This window comes from Ochlerotatus camptorhynchus, unplaced genomic scaffold, assembly GCF_037179485.1.
Source record: "Ochlerotatus camptorhynchus isolate MF236.1 unplaced genomic scaffold, CSIRO-AGI_Acam_v1.1 ptg000404l, whole genome shotgun sequence".
In the NCBI taxonomy this organism is placed as follows: domain Eukaryota; kingdom Metazoa; phylum Arthropoda; class Insecta; order Diptera; family Culicidae; genus Ochlerotatus; species Ochlerotatus camptorhynchus.
In genome coordinates, this window is record NW_027040890.1 from 1612729 (window position 1) to 1638281 (window position 25553).

A 25553-nucleotide genomic window follows, 5' to 3' on the forward strand; every position below is an offset into this window, starting at 1 on the left:
AAACCGTTTAATCGCGCTTATCTCCTTAATTGAGGCCGATATTGCGATTTGAGGGGTGTTGGTGGTTTAAAATTTTTAATCGTGTTTATCTCCTATATTGAGACCTTAATCACGATTTGAGGAGTGATCAGGAGTTCAAAATCTTTAATCGCGTATATCTTCTTAATTAAAACCTGAATTGCGTTTTTTGGCCAAGTCAATGAAGAGTGGAAATTTTGCGCATAAATTTTCGAAATCTTTGTTCAGTTTTTTTTATACTGAAATAACGACACGATGGAAGAGCGTTTCATTTTAAGCTTATGAAACATTAGGAGACCAGCTAATTACAGATCATTCGGATGAGATCCTTTCGAGTTCTTTATTTAAATTTAATTCAATCTTTACCAAATAATGTCTCAAAAAACCATACCAAATAATTAAATGAGGAGCTTGGCTGCTTGATGGTTGCCACTTTATGTTTAAGACGTGTTGATCGGAAATTCATAGCAAATTCTTCTCAAGAGCACTTGTTATCATCGTTTGTGAGGTCGTCGCTGATATAAGGAGCTCGGTGACCCAATGCGGACTGATTTTGCGTATTGAACAGAAAATTAGGGGTTCAATCTCAAGCTCCTTCACATAATAGAGCTTTAGTGTGAATCAGATTTATTCTTAATATGTGTAATAATAATAAAGTGTATTGAAATTCAGTTCGAGAAACGAATTGTTTTGTTGAATAAGGAGCTCGGTGGCCTTGTGGTGGCCTTACTAAGCAGAAAATCATGGATCCAATCCCAAACTCCTGCACATTATAGAGTTATACCATAGAGGTAACTCTAAGACTAGCAGGTCCAGAAATAACGTGCTCAACTTTTTGCCTCAGCTCTGGTACTCTCTTCGATCCCAAGCTAATCGATTCACCTTTCGAAACATAAGGAAAACCAACCTCATTTTATCTGTCAAACTTTCATAGCGAATCAAAACAAACATTGCGTAGTACTAGAATTTCGACTAGAAATGGGATACGTTAATCGTTTTCTTGGGACCAATAGGCTAGTCAAGTAGTGAGCCAATTTAGAATCGTTAGTTTCGTATTGATTGTTGGTTATACTTTCGTTCATGATATGATGTAAACCGCAAAGAAATTCGTTTGAACAGGAACATAAGGAAAACCAACCTCATTTTATCTGTCAAACTTTCATAGCGAATCAAAACAAACATTGCGTAGTACTAGAATTTCGACTAGAAATGGGATACGTTAATCGTTTTCTTGGGACCAATAGGCTAGTCAAGTAGTGAGCCAATTTAAAATCGTTAGTTTCGTATTGATTGTTGGTTATACTTTCGTTCATGATATGATGTAAACCGCAAAGAAATTCGTTTGAACAGCCGGGTACGTAAAAGAAGTAATATTTGAGTTTTAGGAAAGACGTGTAGATTGGAAATCCAAATCAAATCCTTCTCAAAAGCAGTTGTTGTTGTCGTCGGTGAGGTCGCCGCCAGAATAACAACAAGTTGAACTGAAACTTGATCTTAATTGTTTTGGGAAATATGAAGCTCGGTGGCCTAGCGGTGACCGATTTTGCGTACTGAGCAGAAGACCGTGTGTTCAATTCCAAGCTTCTTCGCTATTGAATCGTTAGAAAATCAATTTAGCATATCGTTTTCCAAAACGAATCCTGCTGCTATGCTTGGCATACACAGTTGTACACACCAACTGCTCATTTGCTAATAACTTCGCACACAGTTGACGTAACATAGTTCTTTTTAAAGCAGTAGATAGAATAGAGTTTAAGCTTGTTATAGATACGTAAAAACAAGTAGATTTTAATTCTAGTAATAAACTGTATTTGTTTTTGCGTTGTAAAAATGAGGTGAGAAATGCTCGCTGCACATCTCGTACTTTAAGTGTAAAAAATCATTGGCGTTGATTCAAATGGTAAGATTTGCCTACTCTTTGCATATCTATAGTAAACTATGATCCTAATCTATCAATTACTTTTAAGAAAAACCATTTTCAACGACTGAATGAAAAGTTATTGACATATGAGCAGTTGGTTTTACCCCAGTGATATCTCGTGAAAGTGCAGAGGTGTTCTCGGTTTTCATTAAAGCGAGTGTTCCGTCAACATATTCCTACCCATTCCTTTCTTGACCAACTTTCAGACGTGGACGGCACTGGTATTGACTAGTTTTAGATCACTAGTATTTACACATTGAAGATTATTGCTAGTCCCAAGCCACGTCTTATTGGTTATCTGTGTAATTACAGCTGATCCGGGAATAACGGAGTTGCATCCACGGGTGGTCAATAGGGTGCTTCATTCTGAAAAAAGTGATGAATTTCTGATGGGCCACCCTCCAGTTCGATTCATAGCCCCAAAATATGAACCTGTGCAAAAATTGGTAAAGATTGATGAAGGTTTAGAGGTCGCGCCAATGATTTGAAATTTGTATGGGAATTACTATGGAAGAATTTAAAAAATCGCTTATATCGCTATAACTTTGCTTCTACTTGTCCAAATGTCGAAAAAATTTAGTATGTTATTGCTATGGCAATAAACAAAAAGCCTACAGTTGCTACGCTCAGTTTTGCAGCGTATCAAGAATTATAAAAATGTGAAAAAATGGCAAAATAGGGTAAATTGACAGATGAATATGTACAAGGCAACAACGCCAATTTCATCGCAACAACAACAGGCTTGTTGATCATTGTCATGACAACCACATATTTTTTTTTTTCAACGTTTGGACAACTACAACCAAAGTTAGAGCAATGTAAACGAAAATCAATAATTTCCCATACTAATTCACCAAAATCTCCATACAAAATCCAAATCATTGGCGCGACCTCTAAACCTTCATCAATCTTTACCATTTTTTGCACAGGTTCATATTTTGGGGCTATGAATCGAACTGGAGGGTGGCCTATCAAAAATTCATCACTTTTTTCAAAATGAAACACCCTAGTGGTCAATCATGCGCATGCTCATGCTCAAAAGACAAGAAAAAACATATTTCCTGGAAATTCAGGTGTTTTTGTAACAAAACAAATGTACACTTGTGTTCAATATAATAGCAGCGCATGCCGATTTCCATACAAAATGGTAAAATTTGACATGATGTTACTTTGTTAACTTATGATCAGTTGAGCTGAAACGTTTGCCACAGAACTACAAACATGTTCAATTTTACGATTACAAAATACCAAATTTTTGAAAGCCGGCTTTTTCCTTAAATATCAGAAGAAGGAAGAAGCCGTACCGCTACTGATCGCATTCAGTAGCTCTTCGTGATTAGCTGTGGACCATCTATGCCGAGCGTGTCACCCTCGTTCCAAACAACATACTGCTCGCCAGCCTCATCTGTGTTGAACACTCTAATGGGCAGCATTCCTCAACCATCACGACGGAACGGTTCTTTTCAGGACCACCAAAAAATATTGTTGTTTAAGAGTTCATTTTCATTGAACGTTCGCTTGCCTTGCTGCCAGCCACATCACCCCCAAAGTTCTTTGATAATGTACCAAACAACCAAAAGTTTGTAGTCAAATGCGTAACAGTATTGAAGTGGTACATACACATTCTCACAATGACCAAATACCACATGACATAAGGTCATTAACCAGCAACACTTCGAACTAAGGTTTTCTCCAGGACACTAGAAAAAAGCAAAGAAATCTCGAATTTATATGATTAATCGCAAATATCTCGCGATTGGAAAATTTTAGCAAAAAATTCCTCCTATCAATTTTTCTTTTAATAGATTCAATAGATAATAAACCATAAATTCCGTGCGATTTTTGCACGAAAATACGTAATTTTGTCATCAGAAAACGAGGCGTTTCCGTAATGGGAAACAGTGGTTTCCCTAACACAGTCGCCGAATGAAGTGCACGAGCACGTAATCCTACGTCAAATTTACGATCGTTTCTTGGATACAACTTCTTACTTTTTCCTTAAAGATTTTTTTCCCTGAACTTCCTTGGAATGAGGTCCTCAGAAATAATAATAAAAAATCCCAGGAGCCATTAAAAATATGCAAGGAATTTGACTCCAGATTCTTGAAAATTTCTTGAAGTATTATAACTTTTACGTCCAGAATTTCTAAATCTTGTTCACATTTAAAATTTGTGGGAAATATGCATACTCCAGAACAGAAAACAAATATTTCAAGCCTCTGATTTTTTAAATTTATCTTTGATACTGAAAATTAATCCACTCTGAATCTATTAAGTTCAATGTGTGAATGATAATAACGAGGAAAATTAAGTGTTTGTGCATCAAAATGCATTATTTTCTTTAAAATATCCTTAGTAAGCAAATAATTAAATTCCCTGAAATTTTCAGGTATTTTCAGGAAAAAATAAAGTTTCCCTATGAATCCCAGTTTTCCAGCTTTTACAGTTAGTAGACACCTAGTCTAGGCTAGTACCGTGGGTTTGTTCATAAACTTTCTATTGTATCTATCGCCATGTATTTAAAAATACAATTTTTAAAAATATAGTGAATCCTTGTACCATCATTCTTCGCGCAATGCGGAATTTCACAAACCTAAATAGGTATTAAGGTTCTTGTGAATGCCCGTGAAATCTTTACCTGATTGTTTACTGTAAAGAAGCCAGTAGGGAGCCACGCTACTTCGGGACTTCCCCGAAGCTCAAAAGACTTTTTTTTAAGAACTTAGGACTTCCCTGAAGTTCGGAGTTTTTTTAAATTCATGGGAATTTCTTAAATATCGTTTAAGTACCACGAAGTTCGTAGAAATTCTCAGAAGTTCGTAAGACTTCCTTCAAGTTTGAAGAGCTTTCTCAAAGATCTGAGGACTTCCCTGAAGTTAAAGGACCTAACTGAATATATGAGGCTTCCCTTAAGTTCATAAGGCTTTAAATATCGAAGGGTTTTCCAAAAGTTTGTGGGTCTTTCCTTAATTTCTTGGAAATTCCCTGAAGTTTGGAGAGCTCCCATGAATTTCGTAGGACTACCTGTAGTTCAATCGACTTCTCGGAAGTTCTAGGAACTTTTTTGAGCTTGGAGAACTATGTTAAGTTCAAAGGACTTCCCAAGAGTATTGAAGACTTCTCTGAAGCTCGGAAAAAAATTATAAGTGTCATAGGATTAACCTTAAGTTTTAAGCAATGTCTAAATGTCGTAGAAGTTACATTAAATAGATAATTCTGCAAAATTCGTAGTTATTCCCCAAAGATAAAAGGACTTCCCTGAAGTTCGTAAGACTTCTCTGAAATTTGAAGAACTTCTCTGAAGGTTGGGAGAGATTTCCTGACCGTCGTAGGTCATTACAGTAGTTCACAGGATTTTCCTGAAACTTGTAAGACTTTCCCGAATTTTGTAGAACTTGCATGAAGTTCGAAGGCCTTATCTGAAGTTTTTAGAAATAGAACATTTTTATTGAACATGTTGAACAGGTAGTTCAAAGTAGTTACGCATCGGCACTGCTTAAGTCTGCTATCAATTAAGCACAAATCATACATGCAATTGATTCGAGAAAAAAAATTAAATAAAAAATAAATACAAAATATATTTACTAAACTCTCAGGGTAAATTTTGTTCATCAATGTTTAGTTGTGTGAAAGATTTAGCTGACTATAAAAAGAAACTTTAACATACATAAAATTTAAAACCTGTTTAAATTATACAAACAAGATTATTCCTGGTGGGCTTATGAAATTCCTGGTTTTTTCCCGGTTTTTCCTGGTGAAAATAAATTCCCAACTTTTTCCCGGTTTTCCTGGTTTTCCTGGTTCACTTGCCACCCTGCTATTTTTACAACTATTAGTCACAATTTGGTCACTTATTTCTTCAAGATGGTCACTAAAATCGCTATTTTTGACAGCATTGATCACTACCAGCCCTGAGTTTCTCAAAAGCCAAACGATCACATACCAACTGTTGTAAGTCACCCCACAGAGTGACACATCAAAGAAAAGTGGATTTTTCCAGTGAATTTACATTCGTTTTTAAATATTGGAATGTCCTTATAGTATTTACCATTAGATACTGGAATCAGGGATACAATCGAATCTTGAGGATGTATTATAATTATCTCGCATTAACTTATGACTTTCGATGTTTGAATAATGCACACTGATTATGTTAGAAAAACAATGAAAATTTAACGTTTTCCACTTGTCCAATTGTCAGACACGATAAACAGAGTGTTAAAAAGAAACGCTCACGCAAGACATTTCATGCTTTTTGATTTACTAATCAACAAAAACCAAAAAGCTGCACCGGTGTTGTAGTGGTAAGCGTGATTACCTCTCCCCCAGCAGGCCAGGGTTCAATCCCAGTCGGCGGCGCCGGGATGTTCTGAGTATTTAAATAAGGTCCGTGATCAGCGTTACCAGATATACCGATATATCGGTATTTATACCGATTTTCAAACTTGATACTGATATACAGATATTCGCAGAATACCGATTTTTGAGTTTTAAGTAATACCGATTTAAACCGATTTTTTATTAATAATCAAAATGATCAATTTTTTGAGACAGCTCTAAAAATATGTCATCTTCAAAAATGTCTTATGCTTGATACTCTTTCGACTAATACTTCCATTTTCTTGCCGTTTTTGGTTACCAAGGAGTCGAGAAACAGCTGATGGCTCATCCCGGTAATTTCTGGGAATTGGGAAACACTTTTATTCAGTGGAAAAATAGGATAAATCCTTTAATCTTCCCTTTGAAGTTTCTTCCAACTTTCCCTAGGAATTTCCGTCCACCTTATCCTATAAATTTATTTATTTAATTAAATCTTCAACATAAAATTCAACATTGTACAGATATTTTCTAGGCTAGGTGTCGAATTCTATGTCTGTAAGTAGACTTACTAATGTTAAAATCATATACATCATACGTTTCATTAAACACACGACAGCACAAAGTCCACGGTTCGTTGAATCCATAGTTGGTCCGATGGGTAGGTTGCCACAGAAGCGTGTAACTACGTAGAACTCTTTGAGAAGCATTGATGTAGATTTGGCTCACAAGAGAGTTGCAATCCACGTCACCGTTAAGCAATCCAAACACGAAGAGTCGCTGAAGTAGTTTCCTCCTTGCTGCCAACGTGTTCAGGTCAATCAGCCTGCACCGTTGTTCGTAAGGCGGCAAATTTACCGAATCGTTCCAGGGCAGAACACGTAAAGCGTATCTTACAAAGTTTCGCTGAATGGCTTCGATTCTGTTAGCTTGAATAGCGTAAAAGGGTGCCCACACAACAACAGCATACTCTAGAAGACTGCGGACGAGAGCACGGTATAGTGATTTCAGCGCGTAGATGTCCTGGAATGCGTTTGTGTTTCGTTTCAAGAAACCTAATGTGGCGAATGCTTTAGCAGTTATCATGGAGCTGTGCTCATTGAATCTGACTTTAGAGTCGATGATAACACCCAAATCCTTAACTGAAGAAACGAAGAGCAAACTACTGAGTCCTATCCTATAGTCATGTCGTAAGGGCTCGCGTGAACGGCTGAAAGATATTGCGCAGCATTTTGTGACATTAACCTGCATACCGTTCAATGTACACCAGCGCAAAAGGGAATCAATATCCTTCTGGAGTGCATAACAGTCAAGTCTTGACTTAATTGTACGAAAGATCTTTAAGTCATCGGCGAACATAAGTTTCGGATAACACAGTCGATTACACAGATCGTTCACGAACAGGATGAAAATTAAAGGCCCTAAATGGCTACCTTGGGGAACACCAGAGGGTATCTCAAACTAGGCGAATTAACACCGTTAATGCTTACATAGGCTGAGCGGTCAGTTAAGTAAGACTGTAGCCACTTCGTGGCCCAATTAGGTAATCCCATACACCTCATTTTGTCCACTGCAAGCACATGTGGAACCCTATCGAACGCCTTAAGTCCACGTAGATCGCATCAACTTGTCGTCGTTTTTCAATGGAGTTGATCAGCGAGTTGACAAACACCATTAAGTTGGTTGTTGTAGAGCGTTTCCTCACGAAGCCGTGCTGATGTTCGGTAATTATTGGTCTAATCGCTTGATATACGACCTCATATACGATCTTCTCCAGAGCTTTTGGGAGGCAGCTTAGAATCGAAATTCCGCGATAATTTTCAACGTTGTGGATGTTTCCAGCTTTGTGAATAGGTGTGATGGACGCAACCTTCCACATTGTGGGGAAAACACCACTAACTAGCGAACGATTGAAGATAATCGACACAGGTGAAGCGAGAGATGCAGAAAATTTCTTAATGAACGATGGCGGCCAACAGTCTGGACCAGGGCCTTTAGAAGGATCTACAGATGAAAGAACTTTAATATAAGGGTAAGTTTTTCGACTTCCCTTGGAAGCTTTTTCTAGCTTCGCTCGAAAGGTTCTCCGTCTTCTCCTGTCCTTTTTTTCAACCTCTCCGGAACTTCAGGAATGCTTCCAGAATTTTATTCCAGGAAAACTTAAGGAACTTTTCAGAAGTTCTGAAACTTCAGAATAGTTCGGAATTTTCCGTAGGTTCTGTTCAAATTCGAGAACCCGGGAATATCAGGAAATCCCAGAGAACTCCAATGAACTTATCTCATATTCATCCGGAAGTTGCCAATGAAGCGGTTTCTGCCATTGTGAAAGCTAATTTGGAAACAGATGACAACCCTGTTGTCATAAAACTTGTACCCAAGGGAAAGGACAGCACGCTGTCATTCGTATCCTTCAAAGTTGGCATCGACAAAAGATTGAAGACTAAGGCACTGGATGCTGCAACCTGGCCCGAGGGCATCATGTTCCGCGAGTTCGAAAATTTTGGTGCGCAAAAATCTCAACATCCAACGAAGCTGGCAATACTGGATCCAAATACGCAAACACCCAAAACGGACACCCCAACAATGGACCAGACATAGTGAAGTTAAAAAACATTCTGGGACGCACCGATGTTAGCACCATGCAAGCCACCAATTCTCTCACCACAGTCGAGCCATTCGTGCCAGCGTTCTACAGTCGTCCCGGCCCTGTGTGTGAGTTGAAAAGGTGGTCTTCCAGTCTGTTACGTCAGGCAAGTATCATCTGTTTCTCGACCAGTACCACTCCTGATTCGTTCATTGGTTCCAGTCATCAACCATCCATCGCCCGCGTGTCACCTGAACACTCTGGGACGCATTGAAGTTTGCACTACGGAAGCCCCTTCTTCTCCCGCCACAGTCGAGTTAATCCAGTCCTGCAGTCGTCCTGGACCTGTGTGTGGGCTTGGAGAAGGGGTCTTCCAACCTACAATTCAAGACAAGTATGATCGTGTCATGATCAGTCCCGCTCCTGATTCGTCCATTGGTTCTAGCGCTTTACCAACCATCAACTATGCATCGCCCGCCTGTCACCTGAACACTCTGGGACGCATTGAAGTTAGCACTGCGGAAGCCCCTTCTTCTCCCGCCACAGTCGAGTTAATCCAGTCATCGTCCTGCAGTCGTCCTGGACCTGTGTGTGGGCTTGAAGAAGGGGTCCTGCAACCCGCAACTCAAGGCAAGTATGTTCGTGTCATCACCAGTTCCGCTCCTGATTCGTTCGTTGCTTCCAGCGCCTCACCGCCTCAAGAGCAACAACCGGCTGGTTCGACTGAAACACGACGATTGACTAACGGAGTAATCCATGATGGACTAAGGACCCCGCGACGCATGTTAGATAGCATTTTGGAGGCCTCTTCTCAGCCCGACATAGTCCCGTCTCTTGCTGCCAGCGATCATCTTAGTCGTCGCGGTCCTGTTGTCGAGTCTGGGAGAATAACTTTTTTATGCTATAGACTTGATTAATGTTCGTTGTAATTGTATTGTATTGTATTATTGTGATTCATGTATTTCGAAAAGATATGGGGTTTTTACGCCTTTTCTAGGCTTTTCCCCATCAGGCTTCATTTAGACACGTTAAGTCCGATGAAGAAAAAACAAAATAAACTTAAGGAAACTGAAATATTTTGGAAACTTCACTAGTAAAACAGCAAAAAAGGTTATCTTCCATTTAATTCCACTTAATTAATTTTGGTATCAGATACGAATTTTGACTACAATGTGCAGTCTTCATCAGTGTCATTCCCACTAAAGAATTTATCAAAATCCAACCACCTTAAGTACTCATCCCCTAGGTAAAAAAGAGTCAAGATCACAGGTATAAAAATGAAACTACAATGTGTTGAATCGGAACCTACCTAACTAATAAAAACCAAAGATTTAAGTAAACTAAAGGAGAAAAATCTATACAACTCTCTAATAAGGAACAAGTCCAAAGAACTTCAAAGAAATTTAATGGTTTTCAGGATAGTTCCATTTGTTTCAGGAGAATTGAGATAACTTGCTCTGAGAACATCAGGACATATAAATTCAAGGAAATTTATGAATTTCCGAAGACTTCAGTAAAGCTCCGAGAGGTCCATGAAAATTTTGAAAACGTAAGGGAAGTTACATGAACAAGTTCTGTGTTTTTTATCGGCAGTTTCGAGAACTTAAAATAAATTGAAAAATCGAGAAGATCAGAGAACTTCAATGCTGATGTTTATTAATTAAAAAAATGTTTCGTGTACTTCGAGGATGATCAGAGAACTTCAAAACAGCCCCCTTCTCTTTAGGAAAATTGCAAGAACTTTCAAGGAGTTCCGAGTTCCAATTCAGGAATGTTCCGAAAACTTAAAAGACATTGTGGGGTTTTCAAGGATGTTTTATGAATATCAGCAAAATTGCTGGATCAATAGAGCATGTGAGGAACTTCAGGGAATATTGTGCTAACATCCCCCCGAAATCTATTTTCCCTAACGGCGCCGGTGGTGTAGTGGTAAGCGTGATTACCTCTCACCCCAGCAGGCCTGGGTTCAATCCCAGTCGGCGCCGCCGGGATGTTCTGAGGCATAACATCTCTGATCACGCCTTCCTTCGGATGGGAAGTAAAGCCGTTGGTCCCCGGTTCATGAGTTGATGGGTCGATAGGTAGGGTCCAGGTGTGGGAGCTGCCTTCCTGGCACGTCGGTAGCATTGGTGCTCAGCACGGAAAACAAGATCGACGGAAAAAACAAACCAAAGGAAAAAAAAAAAAAGAAATTGAAATTAGCTCAGCTATAACTTTGCCGAAGAATGTATACCTTAATTTATTCAAACAAAAAAGTTAGATGTTTGATTTAATTGATAATAGGAACCCCCCTAGAATTCATTGTCATGAAAATGAGGGCCTAACTATAAGGAACAACTTTGTAGAAGAGACTTTTAGTCTAAAGTTTCAATTTCAGGCTCAAAACATATCATTCCAGCTAAATCTGCATTCTGTACCACTGTGCATTGGTCGGAAAACAAATCAAGGAAAAAAACAAAACCGAAAATCCACCCCGTTTGACGGTACTCTTCCTTTAAGAACTTGGCTCTTCAAAGTCAAAATTGTTCCAATATTTATTGGATTAGTATCGAATCGTCTACTTGAAAGTGTAACTGCTTTCCAAACAATTTATTGTACACACGTAAGGTATTTAATCAATAATAGCGTACGGTGAGGCGCAAAAAGACTGCCTGAAAATGGTGTGATTGCACGGAACCGTTTCAATCAATCAGAGAAAAAACGAACCAAAGAAAAAATCAACCAAAAATAAACTACTCTTTGGTGGGCCTTGATCTGAGCGCGTGTTGCATGAAACAATAACTATACCCACACTACCTGTCGAAAGAGTTGTCTATATCACCTTCTCAAAGCGTAAAAACCTCGCTTCAGCTACAGTGTATAAACAACTTCAAATATCTAATCGGAAGTTTGCTTCAATAAAATAATAAAAAAAAAAAACCCACGCGTTTCCATCAATTCAAACCCATTAAGGTGCATTTACGTTTTACCGGCAGATTGTAGATTGGTAGACGCAGGTCGGTAGATAGGCAGTAGGAAAAATCGAAAGTACTTACCTCCTTGGCGATCTGGTCGAGTGCTTGGTCTTCGGCATTGATTCGCGAGTTTCCACGACGCCTTCCAACAGCGCCGGGACTGTCCATCTTGTAGCTTCCGGTCGTCAACTTGTCACGCAACCACTACACCGATGTGCACCCGTTAGTATTTGTGGTGCAGCACTATACGCGCAAATCTTCGCGGTCAGTCGGTCAGTGTTGATCGAAGCTCTTCTTTTTTTCTCTCTCTGTTCACTACACTGACCTTAAGAGCTTCCTCTTTACTAAGCGACACACAACAATCAAAGACTTCCTTTTGAACACTTTTCCTCTCCTTTACTATAGGCTTCGATGCAAAAAATGCACTCACAGATCTTAATATTTATCACAAACACTTACAGATAAACTAAAATGCAACAACGGATCAACATTCGAATTTTAAATACAAATGAAATGCAATATCGCACGGATAAATCACAGAAGATGTTCAAACATTGAGCTTGCAGTGTAGCTGTACACTGTAGCTCGGTTGGGTTGTGCTGTTGTACGCAAAGATCCTCTAGACCGGATACAGAATGCTCATTGCGATCGTTCACGTAGTGTAATTTGATTGGCTAACTAATTTTGATGATTGGGTGAGCTCCCTGGACCAGTCGACGGACGGCTGTATGTACCTTGGTGAGGTACCTTTTCTGTGTAGTACACCGTGCTGATGGTCGTGATGTGTCGGAGTGGTCGTGATTGTTATTGTTGTTGTTGTTGATGGTAGTGTTGTTTTGGTGCCACAGCGAGTAAGATCCAGGACATATATGGAAAAAATCAGAGAAGAAAGAAAATACACACATTAAACATTCAACAGTTTTGGTTAATGCACAGCCGCAGAAAACGCGACTCTTGATGGAAGGGGCTGGCCCCTGCCGCACACTACGTTAAGTAGATGCAATCGATGGAACCCGACCGACTGTGTTCACCCCAACCGTGCGGGATTAGTCATCAGCAACACGAAATTAAATATATAGTTTCGAGGGATGGTCAAGAGTGACGATTTTATTTTCCCATACAGACAAACATGTTTAGTGGATCTAGCAATTACGCTAAGGGTCTAAACATCATCCGTTTGCTTGAAAGCTTGGACAATCCTAGCTCGCTGGCTGGTGTCGTAAAAGAGACATCGTCTTCTTTCAAGCCGTCGCCAAAACAGACTTACTCAGTACTTATTTCTCCACAATCATTTGATCACAACAAGTTGGCAGCCGCCGTGACGACGACGGCGACGACGAAAGTGCGAATACGGTATGCAAATCACATGTCACGGCACTAGCTGTAGTGCAGTGAGCGTGCTTACAACAGAAGGTAGGTAGTAGATCCAATAGTACCAAGTCGTTCAAGTCGAAACTAAGAGCAAAAACTGCAACCGGACCGTATGATGCAGAAGTTGTTCGTGTGCGGCCAATGATTTCCACGAAACCATAAATGGGAAGGAATTCGAGATGGGATTTTTTTTATCATCGATTAATGAGAGAAACGAGGGAGAGTTGAAGTTTCGTTGCATGTTTTGAACGCAAATTTGAGACTTGTTGTTATGCAACTGATTATTGCGGGGATATCCCGTGTGAGGCATATCGAAGTTTGCCTCAAGGTGTATCACATGTTACTTTTTTGCCTGGAATTGTCATAACATGACACCGGAAAATATCGATTTTGAGATACGCAGGATTAAAAAAAAAAACAAAATGTATCCACCAATGGTAAGATCAGGGGATATCCGAAACATCTCCAGGTGTTGACCAATGTGGTCTTGTGTTCTTAATTTAACAAGCAATGAGCTGGTTTTAGAGTTCTCGTGTAGTTTTTTTGGGACCTCCCTTAGCTCAGTCGGTAAAGGCGCATCTATAAAGCAAGGCCATGCTGGAGGCGACTAGGTTCGATTTCAGGTCCGGTCTAGGATGTTTTCGGGTTGGAAAATAATATGATTGTGCTTGCCATACAATTATACTAATGCAAAAATGGTACTGGCTTAGAAAGTTCTCAATTAACCACTGTGGAAGTACTCAAAGAACACTAAGTTGAGGGCCAGTAGGGACGCAATAAATCACACGATGTTTTTTGGCTCTAGTATAAACTGATCACTCCGTCAGGAGTGGATGTGGCCAATGTAGTCCGGGACACTCGATATTCTGCATTTCGACCAGGATCTTGTTTTCGAATTCTGATGTAATTTCAGGAACTGGCCACTTGCTCGGGGTTTCCGTAACATAGCCGGATGCAGCCAATGTGGTCTAAGATATTCGATTTGGATGGCATTGATTTTCTTTTTGAATTCTGATGTCATTTGATATTTTGCATGATGGGTTTTATTTCTCGTCAAGAACTGGAAACTTCCCCGGTGTGTCCTGGGCACTAAGTATGACGAAAATTTCAAATTTTGCATCAGTCTAATGACTATCGATGAACCTGTTCTTGAATTCTCATCTGATTTGAGGTGTCGCATGAAGGGTTTGACACGTTTTAGATAACCTCCACTCTCGTAAACCATACTCACCGGAACATGTTCTGGTCATATCTCCGGAACCAGTTAACTGATTTCAAAAATATTAAATAGTGATCTATGAGATCATAATACCTTTTATCGGCGATAGACGACAGAAAAAGCTAGGCTGCGTTAAGAATCGGAAATTCTCACATTCTATCTTGTCACCCTATTTGTATATTGGGCATTTTACTCCCACTTTCCACCCCTCCGGTTGCAGACTTATCCGGGCCCATTTCAATAAGGCACTCCTGGACGTAGATCTCTTGATTGATGGTTCATGTAGTAATGAAAATGCCGCTTTTTAGACCACACGTGCATATTAGACTGATGCAAAATTTGACTTTTTCGCTCCACAGTGCTTAAATGGTCTCAAATCGGGCCCTGATTAGCCTCCCAAAGTTACAACTCATTTGGTTAGAAACAGACTCCGCACAAGCCATTTGAAGTTTGCATGTAAATTACTATGGGAAATCTCAACTTTTTTTTCATTGCCTTCCAGTCTTTTTCCATATTGAGCTGCGAAACAGTTCGATTACCATTGTTAAAGAAAATTTTCTCAGCTACAACTTTGTTGAAGATTGTTTCTATGTAAAACGAGACAGGAAAAAGTTATTAATTATTTAAGAGATTGGTAAACTTATGATATGATCAAGCAGCTGCTCTGTAGGCAACACTGTATTTTGCAGTGTGACATAGTAGCCATGATTTTTGTGTCCTATTCAACGCCCCAGAAACACCAATGTTGCCTGCTGAGCAGTTGATTGAGCATGATCATTAGACATCAGCGCTTTGAACCATTGATAACTTATCGATCCTTGCATTTAATCAAAAAGTGGTCTTCGGCAAAGTTGTAGCTGGGAAAATTTCTTACAAGTACAGTTGAAAGCTTTTGAAGCAGACCGATATTATGCATTATTAGATAGACATGAACAAAAATCTTGGTTTTACCATAGTAATTCCCATACAAACTTCAAATGGTTTGTGCCATCTCAGTTTCTCACCAAAGGGCTTCAAATTTTGAGAGGTTAGTCAGGATCCGATTTGGAATCGTTTAAGTATTGTGGAGCGAAAAAGTCAAATTTTGCATCAGTCTAGTGCATATGGCCTGCCAGACGAGATATTTTTTCGGGAACTTTGATAGTTTGATGGTTTTGGAAATTTCAGCCACTTTCCCTTTTCCTAATGCGGTATAAAACTCCTGTCCCGGAAGCTGCTTGAAATCCGACTTCACATAAGTTTCGTCGTCCATGACGACACAGTCGAACTTTGTGAGCAGATTTGTATACAGCTTTCGGGGCCGCTGCTTTGCCGACGTGTTTTGTTTGTAATCTCGATTCGCCACCTTCACCTTTTTAAACGTCGACAACCCGGCTCGTTTCTTGGCCCGCTGCACGTCACGGATGGAGAGGTTAAGATTCCGCTTATATTTCACCGCCACCTTCTTCGTCGTCGCTGTCACGTTCGGATTACGATTGCCGCCGCCGCTTCCAGGCTTCCTGGCGGTCGACAGATGCTCCCCGAACACTTTTAAAACGTTTGTCACGGTCAATTCGGCCACATCCAGCAATTTTGCCAACTTGGCGTGAGAGAACGTCGGATTGCCTTGCTGCGCGAGCAAAATTTTGACACGCTGCTCATCTTGCTTGGACGTCGTTTTGAAAACTGGAGAGCAAACGGTGAAAACTCATCATAGCAACCATTGTATATACACTCAACTTCAAAATGCAGCATTTTCTCCAAAGGGGGAGTTTGGTAAAGAGAGATGAAAAAACCGATTTGTACCTTCCTTAAAAGTTGTCCTAGCTCACTATCTACTATCTATATGCAATTTTCACACTGCTGTACTCTAACGGAACTATCAACTCTCATCTCCTCCATCTACTCCATCTTCAACTAAGCATTTCAGGGTTTTTATGCATTTTTAACAGAAATACACCAATTTGAAGTTGACCCATTTTTGCGCGTTCCAGACTTTATCCAGGTAAAAAGCTCTTATCTACAAAAAGATCATAAGACCTCAACAGTCGATTTGTTAACTCACTTGGCTTAGGTCGTTCGGCTTCTGTAGTGAACTAATGTTTGATTCTGAAGTTGACTAATAAGACGTCTGAGCTTAACTTCTACGACTTCTAAACTTATAAAACTTAAGGCATTACCTACAAGCGTTATGGAATTTATAATTTAAAACATTTAGCTTTAGCATCCACGCCTTAAAGCTTTTTTTAAGAAATCAAATAAAACAGCAAATTATCACTAAAACATTTTTTCATACGTCCAAACTATCTAAGAGTAGTAATCCTTGACTCTAGCAATGACCCTCATTGTGGTGTGCATGCTTAATCATAATGGTGGTGCATGCTTAATCATAAAAAATCAACACTCATGATTCAAGGTCCATTGTCAGTTTTCTAAACTATTTTAGAGTTAAGATCATCATCATCTAATAGCTCAACCAGGACTTGAACGATGTCCTTATGAACAGATCATATAATTTAAAAGCGCCATTTAGACGAAAAGGAAGATCTACTTCATGTATAAAAGATGAACGTCTAGTTTTAAACTAGCTACGCGTTTCTAACTAGTAACGGGTTTGAAAACGCCTTGGATTGTTGTGATAAAAGAAGCTCGGTGGCCTAGTGTTGATATTTTTTGTCAGAACAGATACGTATAAGCAGTGAGGATACAATGGGAAGTGTGCTGGTTGGAGATCATAATTGAATCCTTCCAGGAAGGTCATTCATCCGGAATGGCCTCTTTGCCGTCGTTTTCCTGATGATGTTTAATTTCGTGCCTGTTGAGTTTTAGTGAATAAAGTAACGAAAATAATTACTTTGAACAATACAAAAGTTGCCAATAGTGACATTTATTGATCTGAAAAATATGGTTCCAATCTTTCGTTGATTGTGATTGCATTCATCCTTTTTGTTTTAATAAAACAAATGGTTTAACGATCCCATACATTCGTTCTAAAAAAAAAAAGAAAGTATTAATTGCATAAGCAAGAGCACAGTGTAATTCTAATATCCTTACTCTGCACACTGTTATCTACCTTGATTTTTTTTATTATACAAACAATTTACTAAGTTGATTTTAGATGCAGCGATCACGAATTGGTGATAAGAACGAAAAATTGAGGCGTAGAGAAAAATGTCAGAACACTCGGGCTTAGAATTTTTATGTCGATTTTAAAACAGTCGATTTTGAAGTAAGGTAAAGGAAAGCCTGTAACACCTAAAACATAAAAATTCATAACTCTGGGACCCAGAAAACTTTTCTAGATCGTAAATTAGCCTAAGAAAAAATCACATTATTTTCGAACGAGGAAAATTTTCCACAATGGAAAGATCACGGAAATAGACAATTTTTGCATACGTCTAAGAATTACTATTACGATCTTGAAAAAAATAAGACTGAGGGAAATTTTAAATTGGTCTATTTTTGAATGCTGGGACTTAAAAATTTAAGAAAATTGTGCTGTCAGGAACAATTTTCGACATTTTGAACATGTATAATGTAAGTTAAAAGTCCTTTAAAAATTGAAGTACTTCTGAAACATTGAAAACATTTTATGATCCAGGACATACAATATATTTTTTCAAAACCAGGGTTTGGATTTTTTTGATTCCGGCTTCCAAGTCCGGAAAAAAAAACAATTCAAAAATAACACAAGATTTTGAGAAATGAATAATTTCTCGATGTTTGGACAAATACTAAAGCTACTGGACTTCAAAGATTTTTTTTTTTATTTCTGGCATTTGAAAAATCTCGAGAGCAAAACCATTTTTCGACATCTTGATGATGATGATGATGATGGTCCCACCTCTTACCCCTACAAAGGTTTGAGCTGGACGATTTATCTTTAAGATAATTAAATATGACATTTTAACCAGGTTGGCAAACAAAATCGAACTGGTTTCAGTTACAGATATAAATTCCCTCTAGAGTTTACAGTTGCTTCACAGCGATATAAATGTTGAAAAGCTCAGGCGTCCACCTCTTAGTTCGCCTTTTTGTCCACCTAAAATATTCATAAGTATTACAAGCAATCAAGAGTTAATGAACAATCAACAAAGCATCCTATTACACTAGTAACCCCGCAATCTGATGCTATTATAATTTTCAGCAATGTCAGGAATGCTCACGAACCCCCAACATTTGCCAGAAAACTTACTACTAACTCAAGGTATCTTCCAAATAAGCTTCAAAATTGCATTTTTTTTTTTTATCAAATGTTAAATTCAGTCCTCTATATCCGTAATACGCGCGCGAGGCTCAAACCTTTGTAGACTACTATTTTTTTACTACTACTATTAAATCATATATCAAAAATCCATCATCACCATCGTGGCGAACAAAATAGTTTTTGCAGTGCTACAATAATTATTAAAAAGTCGTTATAACAGCTATCCATACAAAGTAATCCGTTAAAAATAACTTCGTCAAGATACATAATTTGTCAATTCATAAAAAAAAAAATCACTGGATAACCGTTCAAAAGACAGTTTTAACGTGTGAAATGCAATGTCTCTTAAATTCTGCTAATGTTGTTGAACGTTTAATGTGTCTAGGCATCGAATTGAAAACATTTATTCCTTTAAAAAATAATGAATTCTGTGAAGCACAAGTCAAGAAATGTGGTGTTCTTATTTCATCCGCGTTTCTAGTATTATATCTATGAAAGTCACTTCCTCTTTCAATTCGATCACACAAATATCGAGGCAGCAAACCGTTAACTACTTTAAAAATGAACACCATAGTCAAATATACAATTCTTTGCTTCACCGACAACCATTGTAAGGCGTCTAGCATCAAAGTTGAAGAAGTGAATCTATTACATCTCAAAATCAAACGCATTATTTTATTCTGCAAGCGCTGTAATCTCGATATTTGTGTTGCATTAGACAGAAATAAAATGGATGGGCAAAAGTCTAGATGAGGAGAGATGATTGATTTGTATAGCTGTATTTTACTGGCAATAGTTAAATCGTTTTTCAATCGACATAGAATTCCATACTTCTTGGCAATTTTCTTGATGACATTGCCAATGTGAGAGTTGAACTTAAGTTTGTCATCAATAATCACGCCAAGATATTTAATCTCCTGAACGCGATCAATAGTCTCATCATCAATTACAACAGAGACGTTCTCATTTAATCGATTCCGCGAAATTACCATAAATTTAGTTTTACTTGTATTCAATTTTAACTGCTTACACTTCAACCATCTACTTAGATACTGCAAATCTTCATTCAAGTGTGAGACGGCAACTTCTAAATCCTTAGCTGCAATGAATAACACAGTATCATCTGCAAAAAGGTTAATGTCGCAAAACCGTAAAACACGTCGCAAGTCATTAATATACATAATAAATAAAAGGGGCCCTAATACACTTCCCTGGGGCACTCCAAGGTTGTTCCCCACGGGACTGGAAACAGAATCATTAAAAACAGTCCGTTGAGTTCTGTCAGACAACATCTTAGGCTTGGAAAACTTTCAACATAACGAAATTAAAAAAAAACCGGGATGTAAGGACTACAATGTTTTTGGAAACCTCGGAAATTTTGTGATAGTCATTGTTTCAATAAAATGCTAATAACTTTTCAGGATCAATTCGGCTCGTCATCCGGTCTTGGACAAATTTGTTGAGCATATAATTTCCTATTAGTGATTTAAGTTTAGTGAACATTTGCAACACCACCTGACGATAAAACTTTGAAAATTGTGGGTTTTCACACATTAAAACTTCAACTCTGAAATATGATTACCCAACCCAAGTAACATTTCTAGACTAACATTTGGAAGGGGCGGAAGAGCCAAAATGTAAACAAACCATATTTTGCCACATATAGATAGAACAGTTCACAAACTACTCGATAAACACGAAAAAGTAGAAGAAAATATCATCAAAAACGTTTCCTATTACATGGCGAACACAGCAAAAAATTAATTTTGATAAGTGGTTGAACTTCAATCGTGTCGAAAATATGGTGTGATACTTCTTGCCAAAAGGACAAAATTATCAATAATACAGTGCATGAACGGACATTACACTGCTTTTACTGCATTTATTTACTTTTGTGGCCATAAAAATTACATGAGATTTTCTACATGATTGAAGTGCATCCTCTTGGTTTTAAACTAAAATTTATTTTTTGCTGTGTATGATGCATCTGGTTGTTACGCTTTGCACTAGAACTACGAATTACTGATTCTACAGTATCTAGTCACGCCCGATTCATTTGAAATGCAACCGATTGATATTTGACGTGTAAAAAACGAACAAAAATAAAACCAAAAAATCTCCGGGCGTAATTCCACTCTCACAAAATTTGCAAACGAAGAATCAAGACAAAACAACAAACAAAAATCCCGTGGGTGTATTTCCACGGCGCATCACCAGTGTTGGAAGCTCAAGGGTGGAAGATCCGGGGGGCAACAACATGTAAGAAATTATCAGGGCGTATGATGTTTTCTTCTCAATTTCACGACAAAGAAACTTTTTTTGAGTTTTTAGTGATGCACGATGATAGATTACACTATTAACTATATGTAAAGCTAATAAAATCATCCAGAAAATGGAAAGTCGTGAAATAGGATTAATTATTAGGTCATCAAAATTTGGAAGCGATTTTCTCGATATGGTTATTTTGGAATTCCGCCCTTTTAAAATGTCAGTCTAGATTTTACGTTTTATGTAGTACAACAAGGCTACTATAAAACAACATTCATAAAACCGTGGTCGAGACAGCTTTGCCTTTATTACATCCACCAAAACTTCATTAAGACTAGAATCTGTCTAGTTGGCCCACTCCGAAGAAGGTTTTGAAGGGCATATTTTCGAGGTTGAAGATTGATTTGCTGCAAAAAGGTTATACGACGAAAGCATTGAGAACCATTTGAAGTCATTATTAAATCTACAACAAAAGCCATTTGGCATCAATACTTGTGCCATTTGACTTTGACGCTTGCTAAGCGCACCAAAAAAAAGCATCAATCAAGATTAAAAGGGATACATAAATATCATCCAATCTTGCCAAATTCAATGTTCAAAAAAGATTCTGCAAAAAATCCTTATACATTTTCTCATCATTAAAGTGAAATAATTACTAAAATTATCAAAACAGTTCTCATTTTGTGGTCTATTTTTAGGTGACAGATCAAATCTAATGTGGAATGTGCTTGGGAAGATGGAAAAAAATAAGTCCGCCTTCGGAAATCGTTGATTTTATTAATTATTTTTTATTTAGGAAACAAAGTATAGTAAATTTTTATATTAATCATTACGTTCAGCCGAGATAGTTTGATAATTTTCGTAATCTCTATTGCTGCACATTGATGAACTTATTAGATTAAAGTTATTTTCTAGGAAAAACATCTAAAAACGAAGATAGTAAAAAAACAAATGGAATAATAATATTATAGCGGTGGTATTAAAAATTTAACAAACGAAAATCGTTAATGAAGATATATTGCAGACTGAATTGCTTTTATCTGAGGCCATTTTGCTTGATCCTATTCCGTTTAGTTATAAAATTTGTTTATCTTTCGATAATTTTGTTGTGTCATCACTGCACCGAACTTCTACTCCAGCGTTGGATCAACAAGTTGCGTGGCATCCTAGATAGGGGCGATTATCATCCATTGGAAGCAGTTAATCAGGAAGTGTATCTACATAACTTGGAACAGGTGGAAACTGAATCGTTCCCAAAAAGTTTCCCTTCTCCCGGATGATGAGACGAAGTTTATGTGCGCTTGCTTGGATTTTTCTTAGTGTGTATTTAGTTTAAATATGAACAGCCGCTAATTGCTATTCGATATATTTGCAGACAGTGACAGATAGCGGACATGAAGATCCAGCGGACTTTCAATTACCATAGAGCTGATTGGAAGCAATACCGAACATTTATGGAATATAACTTCGATCCAAACATTCCTTTGCAAACCAAAGATGAAATTAATTATGCTCTTGAATCCCTGACTACTTCTATAGTTGAAACAAGAGCTGCCTCAGTACCAAAATACGAGGTTAAATTCGATTCAATTATAATAGACGACGATCTTCAGCTCTTGATCCGTCTTTAAAATGTCCGTAGGAGACAATATCAAAGAACACGCGATCCTGCCATGAAAGTTATCTGGCGGGATTTGCAAAAACAAATTAAAAAACGATTCTCTACCCTGAGGAACAAAACTTTTTAAAAAAATGTTTCTAAATTAGACCAAACCCTTTTGGAAACTCACAAATTTTTTGAAAAAACCTCAAAAGCCTATTCCAGCGCTTAAAGAAGGTGGTAAAATTTTGATCACAAATTTGGAAAAAGCTCAGAAACTTGCTAAGCAATTCGAGAGTTCCCATAATTTCAGTTTGGGTCTTACTAGTCCTATTGAGAATCAGGTTGCTCGGGATTATCTGAATATCTTCTCTCGGGAAAATATTTTTGATGATTCCTGGGGGACTGATTTGGACGAAGTAAGGTCTTAAACTAAACATTTTCAAAATATGAAAGCTCCAGGTGATGATGGAATTGTCTATATCATCATCAAAAAAACTCCCAGAGAGTACCTTGTCTTTCTTGGTAAAATTATTTAACAGATGTTTCCATTTGGCATACTTTCCAGATAAATGGAAAAATGCAAAAGTTGTTCCAATTTTGAAGCCGGATAAAAATCCAGCTGAAGCTTCTAGCTACCGTCCAATAAGTTTGCTTTCTTCAATAAGTAAACTTTTTGAAAAGATAATTTTAAATAGAATGATGCTTCACATCAATACGAACTCAATTTTTGCAGATGAGCAGTTTGGAATTCGCCATGGGCATTCAAATACTCATCAACTCTTAAGAGTTACCATCCAGTTACAGAGTTACAGATCCAGCGGAGGTGCCGGGCAAAGGTGTTATATCCTAGACAAATGCTCAGTTCCAAATTCGCTGTTGTCGTCATCGTAGTCACCGTTGGCAGTATCATTCGTAGTTTACAATTAAACATCAGCCGCAGAAACTATAAGAATTATCGCGTATTTCTATTGTTCATTACATACCAAGCGTTTCTGCTTACAGAACAGAAAATCATGGGCAGCAGGGGAAATGTCGACTTCGGCAATACCTTAACCTATTATCGTCAGGGGGCAAACAAAGTCCTAGAGCACTCAAATTTGGTAAATAGATGCTCTGAAGCACAATGTATCCACATGCCAAAATTGAATCTCAAGGATGTTGTTTACCCCCTTGACGATAATAGAATAAGGTATTACCGAAGCCGTAATTTACCCTATTATATTCTTATATTCTACATATTTTCATATAAACATATAAATTCATTGGGTAGGGATGGGACCATCTGAAGCGATATGGATGGGAGATTAGAATTGACAACTCCCTGTTGTTAACATTTCGTGAATTGAAGATGGGCTCTTCTCCCCACTCATTGGGATATCCTCTCGTATGATGGCTTGTTCTGTATCGGGTTGGAACATTTGTATGGAGATTCTTCTTGCTCCCGTGGATCACGCGTAAGTGTCTCTGTTTACGGGTCCACCCTCCGTTTTTGGCCCTTGATACAATAGCAGAGGCATCGCGTCCACATCTGCAACCTGTGCACGATACAGGTTTAAATAATGTTAAAAATGCGTTTAGATTTTCATAGATTTTATGGTCACATTATAGCTGTACTTCTTTACTCCAGACCACAAATGACCATGAATACACTATTTTTTATAATGTAGCTCAATTAAATCTTCGACCTTGGTTTGCTTCAAAAAGAACTAAATTCAGTTCGGGTGGTCTACCTAATACCTAATGGATATCCATGATATAACTCGTTAAATAGTGCACATAAAAGCGAGCTTTTTTGGGTGGCGGGTGGCAAGTTTGTGAATGGTCAAATGCCTGATGTAAACCAAGCAAACCTTCCATGACCTCATGAAACATACCACAAATTTTCCACAATACATGGCGGTTTACACCACTACACTGAGGCAAATAAACTTAAGAATTTCATAAGGTTCAACTTATGAACAACATATATGAATTTCATAAACGTGACTTATTAATGATTTTCGGGTAACATGAGGTAGCTGTTGTACGTCTTTAACCATTTCATTTTCCCAAGCGTCGAAAGACGAGTGGTCAAACACACGGGCCTCGTACTCTCAGCGTCCATCATTCGGTTCCAGTCTGCTCCACTTTATTATTTTCTGTCAACATTATTTGTCATAAGGCAAATCAATGAAATTCATGCTGATTTCTTGTGGCTAAAATTCATAAGTGTTTCTTATAAAATTCTTACGTACTTTTGCCTGCGTGTAGGTGTAATTGAAAGTTTCAGCAGTCACGCGTCAAACGGGAGCAACACGGAAACAGCTGTCTGATGCGCTTTGGACGTGTATCATACATGCAGACCGGTATGAATGTGTTTGTTTAAATTAGAAGAACATTACAAGCTGAACTTTGCATTAGGTCCTATGTAACATTGATCGAATCTCTTTGTAGACTTTCTCTTTCGTTAATAACTTGAGCACATAACCGTGTCTTGTTGTGACGCTAGATAAAAGCTTCTTTTATCGATTTGTATGCTAAAAATACCTGGGAATGTCCTTACATCGCCGAAGGGATATACAAAGAAAGTCGACGAAGAGAATCTCTCAATGTTACTTCGGACCAAATGCAATGTTCAGCTTGATTAGTGATGTATGGGTGCCTACAGGTGTATTCTGATCTGACCGATATTTCACGCGCAGAGCAAGATTTTGGTAAAGTACAAGAGGGAGAAAAGTACTAGTTTTCTCTCTCATTCCGCTAATGTACGCTCAGATCTTAATACACCTTAAAGCGTGCATTTCTCGCTGTGTACTTGGATATCTGATTGCAGGCAAAGAGAGTAATGGAGAAAGAGAGCGCAAAAGATCGCTCTCACTCTCTTGTCAGTTATAAATCTCTCAATTACCGATGGTTACGCCGGTGCGCCTGTCAAAACTTATGAGCTTCCCCTGGTTCATGTTGATAGTGTTGTTCTGATGAATATAGAGTTGATTAATAATTCAATAATCAAGTTTGCTACCCAGGGGACTTCATGAATTTTCTCTAGATTTTGGCACTGTTTTGTACCAAAAAATGTTTTCAGAAGTGTTTAACTGATATTCTTTATTAAACTTCAGTCGAATGAGTTAGC

The 25553-nt window shown here is 38.1% G+C and overlaps 1 protein-coding gene across 3 annotated transcripts in view; it reads right to left on the reverse strand.

The window, feature by feature from the left end:
* LOC135710870 (leucine-rich repeat flightless-interacting protein 2) overlaps positions 1-25553 on the reverse strand; it is a 177849-nt gene that overhangs the window by 123531 nt on the left and 28765 nt on the right. For all 3 annotated transcript variants that reach the window (XM_065233575.1, XM_065233576.1, XM_065233574.1), the window contains one exon: positions 11876-12563. In XM_065233575.1, the coding sequence (XP_065089647.1) occupies positions 11876-11962 (87 nt within the window). In that variant the 5' untranslated portion in view covers positions 11963-12563. The remainder of the gene's footprint in view (positions 1-11875; positions 12564-25553) is intronic.